The 18,847-nt window shown below is 39.3% G+C and overlaps 1 protein-coding gene across 1 annotated transcript in view; it reads left to right on the forward strand.

Moving 5' to 3' along the window:
• Positions 1 to 8,003, forward strand: part of ZNF536 (zinc finger protein 536) — a 315,331-nt gene extending 307,328 nt beyond the window's left edge. Inside the window, exon 9 of the mRNA XM_015874058.2 lies at positions 5,764 to 8,003. Within this exon, the coding sequence (XP_015729544.1) occupies positions 5,764 to 5,996 (233 nt within the window). The 3' untranslated portion in view covers positions 5,997 to 8,003. The remainder of the gene's footprint in view (positions 1 to 5,763) is intronic.
• Positions 8,004 to 18,847: the final 10,844 nt, after the last annotated feature.

Consider the following 18,847-nt stretch of genomic DNA (forward strand, 5'->3'; position numbering starts at 1 on the left):
AAGGCCAACTTGTGTTGTGCTGGACCTGTATGTGAATAAACGTATACTTCTGAATTGTTATATAAAAACTTTTATTACATATATGAACCTGATTGGACGTACTTAATTTGCTTGGTATTTTGGGAGTTTCATGAAATGCATATTTTGAGACCAATAAAATGGAATGGCTCAATCAGAGACATTATTGTCTATTGGACAAATATATTTATTCAGCGTTTTCCCATCCATACTGTGATGCTCCAGATCAGAACGGTTGCTTTAGAGCCTTCCTGCTCTCATGGGTAATACAGACAGGATTTGGAATGTTTGCTGTGAATAGTAAATGTATTTATGAAAATTTATATATTAAAAAAAGGAAATGACACTAGCCAAGATTTAAATGGAAATAGTTCTCCCCTTTCTTGTTATTTTGTTATGATAGCATTGCTTTAAAATGGTGGTGCTCACCACCATACCAGGCATCCAGTGATTCTAGTCTGAGAAAGCCATGACATCTGTCTGACCGTCATTACTGGGGCTTTGGAGTGGCTGAGAAATGTGTGATTACAGCAGCAATGCAGAGGGATGGGGCATGTTGGTGCCATCCATCCAGGTCCTGCTGAGAGTGCCCAGCTATAGCCTGAGGTGATCCCTGTCCTGGGATTGGCACAGTAGCCTCAGGGGGGTTCAGACCTCTGGTGTCCAACATCTGAACTGCAGAGATCTGCCTCCAAGAAATACAGACCTTTGAGGCTTTTCAAATATCTCTCAGTGATGGAGTCATTTATTTGCTTTAAAGAGCTAATGGCTGTTGTTTCCGATTTTCACCGAAAGGATATTCTTAAACTAAGCAAAGAAAACTGAAATGAGTTTGCTGTATTGCATCGCAGTAAATGTTATAGCCATTGGCCATCTCTGGAAAACATTCTGTCAGATAATCACAGCCATTTTTGCATTTTAAGGGAACAAATGTCATATCTAAGAACCATGTTTTTTTTCGGAACTTAATTATAATTTATAGTACATTGCACAGCATTTGTTTTCTATTCATCATTTTATTGCTCTTCTGCTTTTTTTTCCCCTAAATTTATGCATTGAATTGTGTGTCGGTGAGTCTGTATGTGCGTATCTGTGTGTGTGTATACGTACACATATGCAATATCATAAAAAGTGGTGTAGTGGGGACAACAGACGGCTTGTGTGTGATGTATTATTGGCATTTTTCTTTCAAATTACCGTTTTCTTGCTGCTTTGGGAGAAAGCCATGATTTCGCTGTGATTAGTACACTTTTAACAGTCTGGAATAAATTCTTGATCTTATTCATACGACTAGTCCAATGCCCATTTTTACGTTTTAGTGCAACCCCCTACATATGCGCCTGTAATACCACAAAAATAAGATGTTTCTTTGCAGGAATTTTTATAGAATTTGGATGCCGATCAAATATTTTTAGAAGTGGAGAATTAATGCAGCTTGACCGTGTAAATGATTTTTTTTAATGAGAAAGACTTTAGCATTCATCACTCTTTCTCTCTCTGTTGTTTGTGTATTCCTTTGTGCTAATCTTAAATAATGGATCCATATCAAAGTTAATAAATTAGTAACTATCAGCAGTTTGGATTACAGTAAGTAACCTGATGACACTATGTTGACATTGAGTTGTTATGTTTTTCAGTACTACTGTTTGAGTTTTAAGGATAAAATAAAGCAAAATAGGTTTGGCAAATACTTAAATCCTTAACAACTCAGTTATGGGTAGTAGCTTTATTTAAATCCCAAGTTCCCGCTTTAAATACATTTTCCTTTAAATCGTCATTAAAAAAAAAACAGACTTTGAGATCCATAGCTTTCCGAAAAGCTGCATTTTCTGACTCCATTCAGTTGAAGCACCATGTTGGGCTGCATCAGTCATGCCATGTTATGAAACCTAACACGATGTGACTGATGCAGGCTGACATGATGTGTCACAAAGCAACATGTCAGATCACAAACTTGAAAGAAAGAAAACAAACTTTTTTTTTCTCAAAGCCTAAATTAACAAAGCAGCATATTTTTTTAAAAAGGCGGGCTACTTTCAGACATTAAGGGATTTTTCTACATAATCATCCCACAAAGGGTTCTCTGTTCTGACCAGAAGGCATGTTCCATTCTGGCTTCTGGTTCTCTCCAGGTACAGGTAGAACGAAGTGCAGCCCAAGCTGCCTCAGCACTGCTGCCCATGCTGGGCCTTATTCAGGAAGGTCTGGATCACTTCAGAGAACCAGCTTCAGCAGGAGCTGGAGTTAATCAGCCCTCTTGGGGCAATCCGTACCACCTTAAATGTTACTGTTCTTTGAGTACAGCCACTGCTGTTGTCAGCTTAACTATTTTGTTATTATTTTCTGTGTCTCAGTTTCCTTAGAATTTCAGCTTCAGTCCAGGGGATTACTAAGTCTCTTCACACGCTCGGGTCACGTACTTCATAGCATATTACTCTACAACAGGATTATTTCAGCTGCAAACAACACATTGTCCTCTATCCTCACTTTTTTTATCTGAGAAAGATGCACAGTAATTCGCTCCCCTTGTTGGCCTGCCTTTTGTCTAATTATCCTTACTGCAAATGCAATGCATTATACCTTATCTCCTGAAATATCAGGAAGCTTTCTTTTCTTTCTCTTTTTTTTTTTTTTTTAGTGGGCTTTCATATAATTTTATTGGAAGATACGTAGTGAGTAAAATATATATGAACCATTGCTTGCTAAGAAAGATCCTACCAAACACTGATAGATAAAACGTTATAAATTTATTGCCAACTTATCTGGAAAGGGTTATTTTAAGAGCCTTCTGCCCACAACAAGTTTTTGAGCTATAATTAATGGATGGGCTACCTAAGAGAAATGGGTCTTTTCCTTCACCCCCTAGTTACAAGCAAATTGCAGATATTGTTATCTTTGCAAGTGAAAATAATCTCTAGTTTTTGTACTACTTCTGCTGTAAACAATGTACCGCTTGCTTTCCTATGACCCTCACTCTGTATACATATTTATATATTATTCATATCGGATTAAAAATGAATGTGCTCTTTACCACAGTTGTACTGCATAGTGACAATACAAATTAACTTATTGTGTACTTACTTTTCACAAGGCAGTGATGTGAAATTTTGATGGCCTGAAAAAGTACGTTGTGGGGGAGGCGATGCAGAACTGAATCCTTCTAGGTGTGTTTTATATTGTCTGATTTATTAAAGTTCATTGAATTAACAAATGACATTCTCCATACAGAACTGCTCAGGCTTGAATTTGGTTTAAGGGTAGGCAGAAAGAGTTTGCTTTTATTCTGGCACATAAGAGGTTGTTAGCTCCATCAAATGCTTGTGGATTCTTTGTTTAAAATTTGTGGGGGATAGTTAGGAATGTCTTGACCATTTAATGGTAGCTACTTATGTCCAAAGCACCAAGAGGTGCTTGGTGAGATCTCGTGCTGTTGGTGAGCACTGCTCATTCCAGCTGGAAGAGTCCAAATTTCTCCATGCTACATGGTGTCTGAGGCATTCTTTGTGTGGGCACTGAACACATTGTACCTGTGTCCCTGTGTGTGTGCTTCCTGCATGCTGCTGATTGGAGCAGTGATCAAGGACATATGTCTTCTTTGGTACACCCAGCATATAAGATGGTCCAATTACCAGGATATCTTTTGTTTTTTGCATAGCATCGGTAGGAATGAAGTAAATAAGACCTAAGTGCAAGTTGTACCATTAGTCACAAACTAGCAGTTCATCTGTTCTTAGTAAGGGGAGCAGTCATCAGATGGTCAAATGAAACAAGAAATACTGGAATGGAGCTGGTTCTGCTGGTGTGGATACTGTAGTGTGTAGGTGAAAATGATGGTGGTAGACAAAGGAAAAATACACTTCAGTCCTTCACAGAGCAAGTCTTCTTCCCTTTACAAAATGTTTCATCCACTTTGTCCCAGGTATTTCAGGACAATATACCACACAGCTTATTTCTCTATCCAAGAGAGAGAAAAAGAAAGAGGAATTAAAGAATCTGGAACTGATTTGTAAATTCTATTGACTATTTCAGTTTCTGACAGTTAAAGGAGTAAATGTGATGATTGTGTTTTATCTTATTTTCTGAGTTTTCAACTATTTTTGGATTTTCTGAAATCAGATTTTCTCTAGACCTTCTTCACACTCAGGCAGTTCTGAGAGTGCTTCCAGTTTTCAAAACTATTGTATTCTAAATTTTTCAAGCATTTTGTGGTTCTGTATTGATTTTAGGACTGATTCTAAAAGGCACTAGGGACACCTTCAATCTCATTTGGCTATTTCCTCATATCTTCCAGTTGATTTTTTTTTTTTTTTTTTTTCTATAAAAGCCAAATCCATTTGCTGTAACATTATCTATGTAGAGGTTTATTTTTTGGTTTTTAGTTTTTTGGTGTTTTTTTTTGTTTTTTGTTTTTTTTTTTTTCCATTGCTATTGCTACAAAAAATTTCCACTGAAATTTAGCATTGTAAAGATCAGCAACCTGCAGATTTCATTATTTTTATTCTTATGAATTTGTTGAGGGAAATGCCTTTATTTACTCCAGGAGAGAACCAACTCCATCACCAGATTTATGCATAAATATGCGAGTTGGATGTCCCACCTTAAATGGAGGTGAGATGGTCTCAGCTCCTTCCCACAGAGCGGGAAGTGTAGTCCTGTGCTATGCGCGCATCTGGTTTGTGCCTGCTAGATAGCACCACAAATGCAGAAGAAAATGTGCTTTTTGCGTTTGGAGATAGGGTATTGTTTTTCACTTATCCTGGCTTTATGTAGATGGTCTGGCACATTTATTTATTCATTTATTTGAGCGAATTAAAGCAAGCTAAGCACATTTGACCTCAGATGGTCCTGGTTTAAGTTAATTTGAGAGACAAAGCTCATAAAGTTCCAGTAAAACACATCAACAACTTCCCAGCATAGGTTGAAATGTGATTGCTGAAACATAACCTCCAAAACCAGATACAGCATGAAGGCTCAAAGTCACAATAATATGAAAAATATGGGAAAGCTCATCGATAGAGTTACTAAAAAGTGATGTCTTTCATTCATGCCTGCCTTTTGCAGCCGGTTGCTATTTCACACACAAGAAGTGCATCTATCCGATTTTGTGCATTAACATTCCTTTTCTAATCTGGCTTAGACATTTTATTTTAAAGCTGGTGATAACCTTGGGTCCCAGCCCAGCAAACACTTCTGTGCTTGTGCTACTTTACTCACAGGAATAATCTCGCCAGAGTAAATGTTTGCAGGTTTGAGGCCCTGGTTATCACAGTCCATTATTTCTTTCCATTAAAAAGTAATCTGCGTGATTAAAATAAAACATACAGTTCTTGACTCAGAAACCCACCCAAAGACAAAGTATGTTTATTGGACAGAGGGTCTGCACACTGTCATCCCTGAACTGCACTTCAATAAAAAAGATAATTAACATGTATAAGGAAAGGCAGTCTAGTACACGATAGCACCGTATTTACAAGAGTTTAGTTTGGATCACTGGCTGACGGATTTACAGCGGGGTGTGAGGAGAGAGAAATAACTGCACTTTTTGGGAAATCCTGTAGCACAGACTTTTTAAAACAGGGTTTCTTTTAACAGGCGAAGATCAAGAAGCACAAATTTCTTATTCTCACTGAAAAGATACAGATATTTCCTTCAGCGGGTGGGCTATCTGGTGTGGTGCATTTCAACAGCATGTTTTACTAGACAAACTGAGAAAAAAAACTAACTATCCTTTTGTCATTTGTGCAGGTCACCGGCCCTTCCAGTGCCGATACTGCCCGTACAGTGCCTCCCAGAAGGGAAACCTGAAGACCCACGTCCTCTGTGTCCATCGCATGCCTTTTGACAACAGCCAGTACCCGGACCGCAGGTTCAAGCGCTCTCGGGCAGACTCGGAAGCTCCTGGGAGCCTGGAGGATGTAGCTGGCCGTGCAGCAGGCCCAGCTGAGCAGGCTGAGGAGGGTGGCCATGGGCTGGAGTAGACCCTGCCGGCCCTTCATGGCCCAGTGCTGCACAAAGCTTCAGTGGGCACAAGGGCCGCAGTCAGCTGGCTGTGTTCCAGGCGAAAGAATTGCGTGCCAACTCTCAAAAGTGTACAGGATGCTCCCGACGCTTAAGTGTGTGTATATATATATGTATATATGTACCCACGCGTGCACGTATATATATATATATTTACACACATATGCACATATGCAGTTATATACCCACTAAATATGTATCTACATACACACACATTCCATATGTGGGTGTGTTTAAGTATATATATTACGCTCGCCAAATAAATTTCCAGCCCTTGAAAATGGCTGCTAAACTGTTACCTGGCAACAAGTACTTCCAAACAATGTAGGTGGGATAATAAAGTGATCTAAAAATGCAAGGAGGTTGTTAGTTATTAAAAAAAAAAAAAGAAAAGAAAAAAAAAAGCAGGGCAGTTTCAAACTTTGAAGTGGTCTTTGTCCAAAAATAATGCTCTTAACAGAAAAATGATACTGTCTGAAGGATTTAGCGTTGCCTTGAAGATTGAGGGGCTGTGTTTTCATTGTTGAAAACACCTTTATAATATGACACCAGCTGCTGTCATTTGCCTAGCATAGTAATGAGATGTGTTGGTAGACTGCCATGGTGCCAGTCTGACTGGAGCTGTCATTGCAGAGAAAATCAATTCGAGTGGTGTTGCAACTGCAGTATAGGAGAAACCCTAGACGGCCCACAAGCTGGGGTCAGTACTGACCTGTACTGGCAAGCATTGTGATATTACATTTTCTTTCTTTCTTTCTTTCATTATTATTATTACTTTTTTTTTTTTTTTTTTTAAATACACAGCCAAATGAATCAATGCTTAAAGAAAAATAAAAAATCTGCATCCCAATGTGTGACTGCAGATTTGAAGTGTGATTCCATTTTATTTTATTTTATTATTATTTTTTTTTAAATCATCTTCAGTATTGAGGGAAATGCTTTTATACTTTCTTTGCTGATGAAGAAGTAAGTAGCTATAAAAGTAGAAGTACGATATATAGAAATATTGTTTAGTGAAACTAGTCAGCCTTATCTATAGAAGGTGCTGGTGAGAAACAGAATTTTATTACACAGAGGGTTGATACCTTTCCTTTTTCTGTTCTTTTCACCTTGTTTTCTTTCAAACTTCTTTTGAATCCCTGTTTTTACACTTGAATGAAGGATTCCCCAGTCGTGCTTAATTTTCATGCATTAGTTTTTATAAGTGTTACAGACATTGTGCAGAAGTTTCTTCTGGAGCAAGCTCTTACAAAGTAGCTTGACTTAAGCTATGAATCCAAACATTCTGCTTTTTGTCTCTAATGAAGGAAAGTGTTTCAGCTGATATCTCTTTGTTTTTTGTAAACAAATGTGTTCTATATTTTTGCAGATTTTAGCTTTTTTACTGATTGGATGCTCCAAATTTATTAAGTTCTTTGCCACATAGGAAGCTTTTGAGAGTCTATAATGAACCACATACTAAAAAAAAAAATAAATAAATAAGAAAAATTACTAAAGGTTTATTCTGAAATTCTCTGAATGGCATAAAATTTTAGCCTTCTAATGTCCTTCCTTTGATAGAAGCAAAATTGGTGCTGTTTATTGTGATGGTAGAGAAGTATTAACTTCTTCTAAAACTAAATCATCCAGACTTAAAAAAAAAAAAAAAAAGCACACAAAAAAAAGTCAATATTTCTTTGCAGGCTGGGAGCACAGAGTAAAACCCCAGGGCCTTAAAACTTCAGCTCTGCCTAAAGCAGTTTACAAAAAATACTAAACTGCAATCAATGTAAATAAAATTCTTAGCGCTACCCTGAGACTGGAAAAAAAAATCTCAGGCTAATAAGGAATACGGTTTGCATATGCTGTCGGAAAGGATGTCATCCAACTGAAGTTTCAGTTTAAATGAGGTCACTGTGTAACTTGGACCCATCTGGCACAGAGCAAGCTGCTTTTCTTGTTTTTCTAGTATAGTTCTCACTGCCTTACTTAAATCGAGTTGATAAACTTAATGCAACTGTTTCTATGATCCTAGATAAAGGATTGAAATGTTATTGAAACTTTCTGACTGTAGTAAGCTTTAGGATTTTAACTGCACTACTGTGTTTGGTGACTGTGTCAGTCGCTTGCTTTTGTGTGTTTGCGCTGCCTTCAGTATCTTAGCAAAAAAAGAAAAAAAAAAAAAGAGAAAAAAAAAGAAAAAAAATACAAACGCCCCCCACATTCCATTTCTTGCACTTTTGGAGCTCTTTCAGTATTCTTTTGTGTCTTCTGAGCATTTTCAGATACGACAGGCAATAATTCTGTTTGTGACACTGGAAACATCTCCTGTTCCTTGTGATGTGTGTGTTGATTCCATTTGGTCGGGTGCTACTGTCCCTATTCTCCCCTCTGACATAGACCTTTTTTCCAGAACATTTGTAACTTGTAATACAAACAAGTGACAGCAGCAGTGATGCATTGTCAGTTTCTGAATATCATCATGCTTCTCATATCTAAACATGTCAAGTTTTTTCTCTGTAACTTCTGTAGTCTGTGATACTGGTCATAATACTGTCTACATTCCTACACAAAGAAAAATTTCTATCTTGGAGGAAATCTGAGATCAATAGAGTAGAGGATTTTGTTGCTATGCTTGTAACAATTAGAAAACTTTGTATTTAAAGTTTATTCTTGGTCATTATTTATTATTATAATACATCAGTTGACAGAACTTTATTCTGGTATAGAAGTATTAAAAGTTGTTTTTTCAGCAATGACTGTTTTCTTTCTGCTGTTAGAATAAAAATGTCTTTGAAGCAGTACAGTTTTATCCAGTGTTTTACGCAATAAAACCTCTACCTCTGAAAAAAAAGTTTTCCTACTTGCTTATGTTTATTAGGAACAGCAAAAACATTATTTTCTGCAGCTTTGTCAGATTAAAAAAAAAAGAAAAAAAAGTTAATGTCAGTAAGTTCACAGTTGTTAGGCAATTACTGGAGTGTATTATGCTGGGTGTGTGTGCTCAGTCCACTTATTAATCTGAACAAATCTATATACAGTATATACATATATATATAATATATATTGTGCTTAATTAAAAGACTGTGGAAATCTGTTTTAGCATGTAGTAATAATTGTTTTATATACTACTACATATGTACTATAGAAGAATTCTTGGGGTCTATCAAGCTTTGATTTGAAAGTGTTTGAAGTGTGTATCATACACTATGATGTATAAAGTCGTGTTTTCACATTAAAAAAATTGTTTGTATAGATCCTATATTTGGCTTTAGAAAATTGTGAGGTTTATTGTCATGATGCTTGTTAAGGAAGCTGCCTATGCTTCAAAGAATTTCCAGGTGCGGGAACCCTCCTGTTCTCCTGAACAAATCTTTTCTTCTTGTGTATGGTTTGATTTACATATTTGAAAGCAATCAAATTAAAGAATTTTTAACTCAGAAGAAGAAGTAAAGATGAATAACACTGAAAAAAAAAGATGCACGAAATATGAGAAACTGCAGCTAATACAGGGAGGAGAGGAGAACAAAAAAGGACAAAAAAAAAAGCTGGGAAGCAAAACAGTTAGAAAATTGAAATTTGAACATTAGATGAAGCGAATCCTACTCACAATGATAATGTTATGCTGCAACTTGAATGCTCTAGTAGAAAAATATACAAAATTATCTGCAACTGCTAAAAATCAAACAGTGGAATCGTGGAAATTCAGCTGTACAGTTGCTTAGATCTGCAATAGGAGCTGATGTTAGCTGTGGATTTGTGGAGAGCGTGTGTGGGGGTATCATTATGGAGCTGCTAACAAATTCTGTCATCTCCAGGGCAAATACCACAGGGTCCCTTCATCTGCATTGATGCTTTTCTGTGCTACACCAGATATTAATCAAAATCTAAGTGGTTAACCAATGATTTTTATATTTTGCAAAGTTTGTCTTTCACTCCCTCTTTTAGTAGAAACCACTCTTCTTGAGTGTGGTTGAGTGTGTAAAAATGAGCACCAGGCACTGAGTCGTGATGGTCTTTCCTGCTCCATGAAACACAGATTTGACCACCCAAGTCTGAAAGAGAAATGCAGTTGTCTCACAAGATTCTGTTAGTAAAGATTTTTCTTCAAAGACTGCTGGTTGGCAGCTGTCAGAATGTGGGTGTTGGATACCTTGAGAGAGGTGTCTCCACCCAAGGTCAGAAATCTGCTCTCAAATTTAGGATACTGTTTGTTGAAATTTCTGTAAGAACTATAAGGCCTCCACCTATGGCAATTTGGAACCTGAATATTTCCCCTATCTGCTTAACATCTGTATTGCAACAGGGTATTATGGAGCTCTCACCTTGTGTGTTGTAAGCACGATCTCAAGAAAATTATTTGTAAGTATTGTTTTTTTCATTTCTGGATAGCACCACTTGGCATGATCCACCAAAAGGTAATCTCATTTCCATGGGGAAAGTTGGAGAGAAAGTACAACTGTGACATAAGATAATATTGAAAATGTGACCCAGCCCCACGCTGTAGGAGGACTGAGAGGAGTTCAGCATCTCCTCACCTACTGGTGTTGGCTTTTATTCTTTTTTAATTATTTTTTTAATTTTTTTTTTTTTTTTTTATTGAAAAGGTCTCAGTGAACAGGGAAATTGCAGGAAAAGAGGAAGAAGAAAATTTAAATGATCCCAGAGTGAACTGTTTTGCTGTTAATACAGAAATACAGAGCAAGACACATTTAATGGGCTCTATTTTTTATTATACTATGCTGAATAATTAAGTTTGAGGCTAAGTGTCACATAGATTTATCTTTTAATTAAAAAAGCATGGTTCACGCATATTTGAGTGGTAGTCCAAATAAATGCAATATAGAAATTTATGTTTGTTTATCTAGGTGTTAATTACCTAGAGATTGTTCTGGATTACTTCTTTTTATAAAGTGTCATAGGCTCGTGTCACAAGTAATAAAGCTTAACAGTGGAACCTTATCAATTTGCTAACTATAACGCTAGTGTGACCTGGAGGAAAGGGAAAAAAAAACTTTGGAAAACGTTTTCTGTGTTCCCCATTCAACACATAAAAACCACACGCTGAACAAAGCAATCATTTTTAAACTGTTCACGCAAGTAAAAGTACGAATATATCTTCAGTATTTTACAGCCTTTCATACATGTAATTATTTATATAACACACTGTTATTTACACCCGTGTACTACATGTTGTGTAAAGACAGATATGGTCAACAACAAAATGTAGTTTACCTGGTGGGCAAGCTATTCATTTATTGCATGAAGTAACACTTACAAAGGCTGAATGCTGTATTTAAAGCAAAGAAGCAGCAGATGCAATTTTCTTAATATTTTAAAGGTTTTACGGTGTTGCTAGCAACCGAGAGGATGGAAAATGCAAACTAAGTGTAAAGATAAAATATCATGCATTGCAGTGGTGCAAAGAAAGGGAATAATTGTATGTGGACACGAATTGTTCATCAAATTCTCTACCAGTCTGTTTTTTGTTTGCTTATGACCAGAATTTATGTCAATGCTCTGCAGAGCCACGTGGAAGAATGCAAAGAGCAGGCAGAGAGCAAACTTCCCGGCATGGCCAAGCCAAGGGGCTTTCCATCACGGGTGTAAATCAAATGCTGTCCACCTGATCGCGCAGGGGATCAACTGCCCCCACAGTGTAAAGGACTGAGAAATCTATTCTTCTCCTTGGTGCAAACATCCCCTTTGGGGGTTAATTATTTATGCTTTTCTCATAGTTCTGATGACTCACAGTAACATCAGGTTGTGTTGAGTTGCAGACGCTTCTGATAAAATTAACTTGCTGATATTGTGAAGAAATCAATGAAAATTACACTCTGTGCTCAAAGTCATTAATTCTTACTTGATCTGCAGGTTCTCAAAACATGATGAAAGCTGAAAACAAGGGCTTCGTCTTGTTATTACTCACCAGTTACTTGCACAGACATAGCCATAGTTGCTCATATAGACAAAGCCACTGCAATCTTTGTCTCATGTGCAGACAGAAGCAGTAGCTAAGTTAAATCTCCATATCTGAGGCTGATCCTTATAAATCACTAAAATGCTTTTAATTTTTAAGGTCTGGAATTGACACATGTATTTACATATAGAATAATTGTGTATGTATATACAAAAGCTTATACATATTACAAGTCATTTCAATTTTAATGTATTTGATTTTTAACACTGTAAAGAAGCCAATAATGGATACTCATCATTTCTCAAGATCAGCTGTTTGCCAATTAACATGAACTTGGATGGAGGAGCTGAAAATTTGAGCCACTGGATGTAATGAATCCAGAATAAACCCTAAAATTACAGCTGTATAAAGTTGAAAGAACACAACGGTGAGTCAGGACTAGTAGTAATGAAGCTAGAGAAAAGGCAAATCTCTCTTTGAGGGAAGGAGTTTGTGGATGTGTCCTTAATGTGGCATGAGATACCACTACATAGAATATGTGATTTCTCTCCATGTTGTGCCACTGTTCTTTCTTTATATACATACATATTATTTTTTATTCTTGGGGGATTGTTTTCTGTTAGAAAGAAGTTGGCGCACAAATTAGTGAAACACAAGTTTCACTTTTGTTGATGGAGCCATTAATACCAACAGAGAAAGTATCACTTTTGTTAAAAATCTCTCTCAGTATCTTTGACTACAGGGCGCTGGATTTCATGAGGGAGTTACTTCTCCTGATTGGTGCTAGTCCTTGGTGTGCTGCCCATGGAAGCTGCCACCTGGGCAGAATGGGACCAACATTTGGTAAGGGTCTGCCCACTCCCAGTGAAGACAACTGACCATTTCCTATAGAAAAGTCTGCAGTTAAAAATGTCAGTATCTCCAAAGCTTTTTATGATCAAGCAGTATTTATACTGCTTTTGCCAAAACAGTCTGTATTTCCCCTGTGAAGTTAAGGCATTCATTTTGATGCACCAATCACCGTTTTTGTTCCTCCTCTCAAACCTACCTGGTGGTGCTGGTGTAACTAAATCCAGCTCACCATGCAATAAGCAAAAGTTTCACACTTTGAAAGCATGAAAGTATGGAGGCTTGTTCCTTTTTTTTTCCCAAATCCATTGATCCACCCCATGCTTCCACTAAGTTAAAGCCTTCAAATACTCTTGATTTATAGGAGAACTGCCTTATCCTTAGTATCATAACTGTTGGCTCCTTCCATGAACGATTTTAATGGAAAACACTTTTGATATTCAGCAGCAGAGCCATGATCTGAGCATCCTATTAGTGCTCAATGGCATTTGCTGTAGTGGAAAAGCTGTTCACCTTCCCACAGCCTCATGGCTGTGCGTTCATTTTCATCTCACACCAGGGGTTTCAGTAAGCTTCATGTGTGCAAGAGTCAGCAGAGCAGACTCATGCATTTGCAATTAAGCCATAAAGGATAACATTCGAAATAATGCAAGGAGCTTCGTGACCCTGAAAACATTTGTTTGACAAAATGAGAGGAGAATCCAGCTCTTGAGGTGAGGTCAGGAGGCTGCTTTTGCCCTGAGCTCTCCTTGGAAGTGTTGGAACCCAAAGGTATGCTGTGTCCACATGGGACTCCAGAGTTTCCACTACATGCTCAAAGGCTGGGAGTTGCCAACTGCTCTGAACCAGGGATGACAACATAAACGCTGTGCAGGGGATAAGATTTCACCCTGTACACTGAGCACCTCCTTGTCCCCAGCTCTGTTTTCTCACAGAGACGAGATGTCAGCAGGCTTTTGTTTACAGCTGGAGGAGGACACAGTATCCATGTTATCAGAGAAAAATGATGCAGAATACATCACATATTGTTCCATCTAGTAATTTTTCCTATTTGGTCAAATATTTGGTTCCAAACCACCCAGGTGGAAATATGATTTGAACAGATGATGAATCATGCAAGTACCAAAAAAAAAAACAGGCCACCACTTTCAGACAGAGCATTAGGTCAAAGCAGAGGTATCTTACCCTAAGGAGAGGGCAAACCTCTGGGCTTTGAGTGGTATTTAGGGTGGAGTTTGCATGGGAAGGATTTGAAGTGGGTTCCTGTGGGGCTGCCTGTGGTCCCCACCCCAGGAAGGAGTGCTGCTGGCCCATGGCACAGTGATGCAGTCATCTCCCTCCTGCCCCAAAGTGAGCTGAGCCTGGGCAGGATCCTGGGCCCTCACCCGTATGGCAGAGCCCCACAGGGCTGGGTTCTGGTAGGAGGGAAGGTGAGAGAAGAAAGAAGAAGAGAAAAGGAGCCATCAAGATCATCTTTCCCTTCCTTTGTGTGGTGATGTGAGCACTAATTTTCACAAATGAGGAAAAATAGTTGCAATGCCTGTCTAAGAGTTTGAATTTACCACCAAGTTTCCTCTGTGCATTAAAAATAAAGCTAAAAATCCAACAGATCCAACCCATATTAAATTTGAATACTGAATTGTAATGTTTGCTTGGTTGCTATTTCATAGTAGCAACCAACGTGTTAATCACTAGTATATAATTAGATGTCATTTTGGAGCAATTCAAAATCAAACAAAATCTCAACATGCTCTGAACATGTTGTGAAAGTTTACATTACAATTAATTTATGATTATCCAAATGTGCATCCAGTGATCTTAAGTCTTCCTTCATACATTACAAAGAAAAAAGACAACTTCTCTTCACATACACCCCTTAATCTCAGAAGGTCCCCAGAGAAAGGAATCTCCTTTAAAGAAATATATTATATGAATTCTATTTAAATAGCTAAGCATGAGATGAAGGCATGAGATTAATTTGATAACCTTTGTATCCTTGGACCTGTCTCCCTTGTTTTCCTTCATTTTTAGTTTCTGCAATCATTTGATTTTTCATTGTGGTTTCTACAGCAGAAAATTAAGGGAAAACAGTATTATTTCATTTCACACCAATCCACCAGAGCAATGAGTTAATTTCGGCTCATCTTCCTGAAGGTGAAAAGCAGCTCACATCCTTTTGTCCCAACAGCGAGCTGGTGTCACAAACTGCTGAGCATTCCCAGCCCTGTCAAAATCAAAGGAACAAGGACGCTGAGCAAGTCCTGGGAAACACTGGATGCATTAGCAGATACAGCCAATATGCTGAATTGTGGTCACATAATAAATACACAGCCACAATGATCACAGTAAGTAAAGTTTTAAAAGCAGTTGTGCTCCCATCTTCTGTTGAAAAAAAGGGATGATACACATGAAAAGGTTATCAAATGGCTACACTTTACTCCTCCGCATCTAGAATGTAGTAAACCTTGCTACTTTGTTGTAACCAGCTGCCAGCTAATGTCTAGTCTTCCCTTCTGTGTATGTATACCCTATACATGCAAACACAAAACAGGGAGGAAGGCTATTTTGGGTGCGAAGCTAGAATGTTGTTCTATGCTTTAATTGTCCATAATGAGCGTTGCAAATGCTGAAAGATGCAAGGAAAAGTCTTGTCCAACAATATAGTTCTTTATTACCTTAGGATCCCATCTTCCTAACTGTTTCGAGGATGTTGTTAGCAGAGGAAGGCATATTTTTATTTAACATCTTTATTAATGAGCTAAAGAAAGAAAGAAGTAAACACACTAATTACATTTGCAAATGACAGTACATTAGTAGCTATTGCAAACATCACTGAGGACAGAAATAACAGAAGAATATGATGGGTAAGAATAAAGGATTTAACTTGAAGAAACACAAATTCAGGTCTGAAGGCAATCATACTCCATAATTAGACAAGGAGAGGTAGAGAGGAGGGTGAAAGAGCTGAAGATGAGGGGTTGGGGCAGCAATAAGGGCACAGCCCTGGGGTTAGGGGATGTGTGCATTTTGGGGTTCTGGTGAACAAGCATTGAGGGAGCACACAAAAAATACCATTTTCTTCCTTTTTCTCTGGAAGGGCAAAGCCCAAGACCCATATCTGGCATTCAGAAGAGGGCAAAAAAAGCCAGCGTGGCCGAGATGCATGCATGACGTGCTCCAGCTGTGCCCCACTCCGGGTGTAGGTAATGCCCTGCCCCAACTACAAAAGGGTGAGGCCCAGCAGCAGCTGCTTGCTGGGAGATGTGAGGCTGCAGGTAAGTCTGTGCTCTGGGCATGGAAGCAAAGGGCTGTTTCCAGCTGTGCTCTTTTGTGGAGGGAGCACTGGTACAGCAAGTGTTGGCATTGCTGGTTAGTGCCTAAACACCAAAAGGGATGAGAGAGGAAGGATGATCTGTAAAAGTCCGTGAGCAATAAGATAAAATGGAGTGAAGGCAAACTTCCCCAGTGTATGCAGCTCTAAACTCTTTAATAAGCTCCCAGGAGAACTGATGGATGTGCAGTCACTCCAACGACTTAAAATTAGACTGGATGCAACAGGGAGCATGCTGGGAGCCGGCGGGATGGAAGCCCCCAGGCACCAGCGGGGTCCCAGCCTCGCTGCCTGCTGTGGGGCAGGGTGCTCCTCACCTGCTCTGCTCAGCCTGTGGTGAGTGCAGCTCCCTGCCTGGGCCCTGCAGCTGATGGGCACTGCTGCTTGCTTTCACAAAACCTACAAGCTGTCATTAGTTAAGGGCTACCTAATGAGTTATAATGCAGGAAGCAACCACTGCATTGTGCCATCCTTACCCTGGTAATGATTTAAAAAGAAAGAAGGCAACCTTCCCCTGTCCCCTGGAGCATGAGTAACCTGGTAGAGCTCCTTTCCCAGAGGTGCTCCAGTTGTAGCCTTCCTATTTAAGCAGTGTTGGAACTTCCAGCATCAGTGAAAGGGAGCAGGCTGGCTGTCCTGAAGTACTCTCCCGCACTTTGTGATGGGGACAGCGTGTGCCAGCCTCCAGTTAGCGGCTGTGACAGGCCGCTGTGGAGCGCGAGCCTCAGCTCTCCCCTCCTGAGCTGCAGAGGCGACAAGGAACGCGCACCTCCGTGTCCCTGTGTGAGTGATGACAATAACAGTTCGCGCTGATGCCAATCACAGCGGTGACTTTTGCTGTAGTGTTACTTGCGTGGTAGCAATTGAATTGAAACTGCCACATCAGTTCACATTAGGTGCTTAGCAGCTGATGGGGCTCCTCAGCGTGGGGAGGAGCGTGGTGTGGTGGGGCCTCTTAGAAGCTGGTTGAACAGCCGGGGTGGGAGTACCACTGTGTTCACATAACGAAGTTTCAACGTGGCACTTCAGGAAACAGCTTCCAGTCTTAAACCTTGCTTTATTTATCCTAAAAAAGGAGGTGGTGATGGCAGCAGCCTGTGCATGCTCATGCACCAGTCTGCCAGGGTGGCATTGAGATCCTTGGGGCTGAGGTGCCACTAGGCAGGTCTATCCCAGGAGTCATTACTGCACCTGCCTGGGATCGATGTCTGGTTGCCTACAGCTTGGTGTCCCCAGTGCCTTGTGCTTTGTGGGGTTTAATGGGATGTCTCCATTCCTCCACACGGCGATATCTGATGTGAGCAGCATAAATCCACTTTTCAGTGATGTGCGTTAGCTAAGTGGCATTTATCTTATTGCAGAGCTGTTCAGGGCTTCTTTTGACCTGCCAGAGTTTAAAATAGACTTCATCTTTAAAAATCCAATTTTACAAACAGTTAGTCTTTAATGTGGACCGTTGCATTTTAGTAATTTTGGGGAAAAATTAATGACTGATATATTTAATTTTCAGATACAGCTACTGCATGTTTAAGGCATCTTTTTTATAACTTTATTGTGAACAATATAGGTTGAACACTGCAGAGATATTGCTCTTGCAGACTTTGTAAGATTAAAATCATGGTATTTCTGAAGGAGCAGTTAAAGTGCTGGTGAGGATATCTATCTGTTGCTATGTGGCTCTGAACTAATTCAGTGCATGTATATTTAAATATCAGTACAATGGCTTGCTTTCCAGCTAGACAGAAACCTCCAAATCTAAGGTTAGCATTCATAGACCTCAAAAGCGCAGCTGAGCATGCTTAGCTTTCATTTTACTTTTTCGCTATTTAACCATATTTAAAGACTTAGAATCTGCATAGTGTGACTTGAAACTAGTGGGTAATTAATGTACAGGGAGCTCTGCAGTGGCTTCGGGGTATGGGTACCTTGATTTTGCTTCTCATCACAGGGTCTCCTTTCTTTGAATCCTTTTATATCTGTACCTCTCACTTATAGGAGTTAGTGTGTGTTTAAGCTGTGAATAATGGTTGAAATCATTCCTGCGTGTGCAATGCTGTATTCCTCTAAAGCAGATCATTATTCTATATGGAATAAATAGTGCTATCCACTTGATATGCTTTAAGGCTAATGAACCAAACTCTACCATCTAGGAAGCCAGATAACAAGGCATGTTTATTCACTGGTTTCTTCTGATATATTAATTAACGAAAATCAAAATTCCTTTCTGAGATGGAAATATATCTATAACCCCTTTTGGTTTGGGGGATTTTTTTCACTGTTACCCCTTAACATTTCCTAATGTGCATAGAGACTCATCATTTGTTCAAGGCCAGGCTGGATGGGGCTTTAAGCAACCTGGTCTAGAGGGAGGCATCCCTGCCTATAGCGAGGGATTGGAACTAGATGATCTTAAAGGTCCCTTCCAACCCAAACCAGCCTATGATTCTATACCCAGACATCTGTCTAGCTGGGTGCCCTATTAGCTCTGGCAGAAGAAATTGAAGAGGTGGCCCTGCAAAGCCATGGTGGGAGCACTGCTGGCCTTTGTGCTGTGTGCAGTTTGCGGCCGTGATGGAATTATGGACAAGGTATTGCTTTTTGGCAAAGGGGAAGTTAAAACTTTTCCTCACTGGGGTGGATGGAGGTGTAGTTGGGGGAAAAGGAACTAAGGATGGGGCATTGGTAGGCAAACCAAGGTGCTTCTCAGCATGAGTATGCTGGGGTTTGTACCC

Source organism: Coturnix japonica, chromosome 11, assembly GCF_001577835.2.
Source record: "Coturnix japonica isolate 7356 chromosome 11, Coturnix japonica 2.1, whole genome shotgun sequence".
Lineage (NCBI taxonomy): Eukaryota > Metazoa > Chordata > Aves > Galliformes > Phasianidae > Coturnix > Coturnix japonica.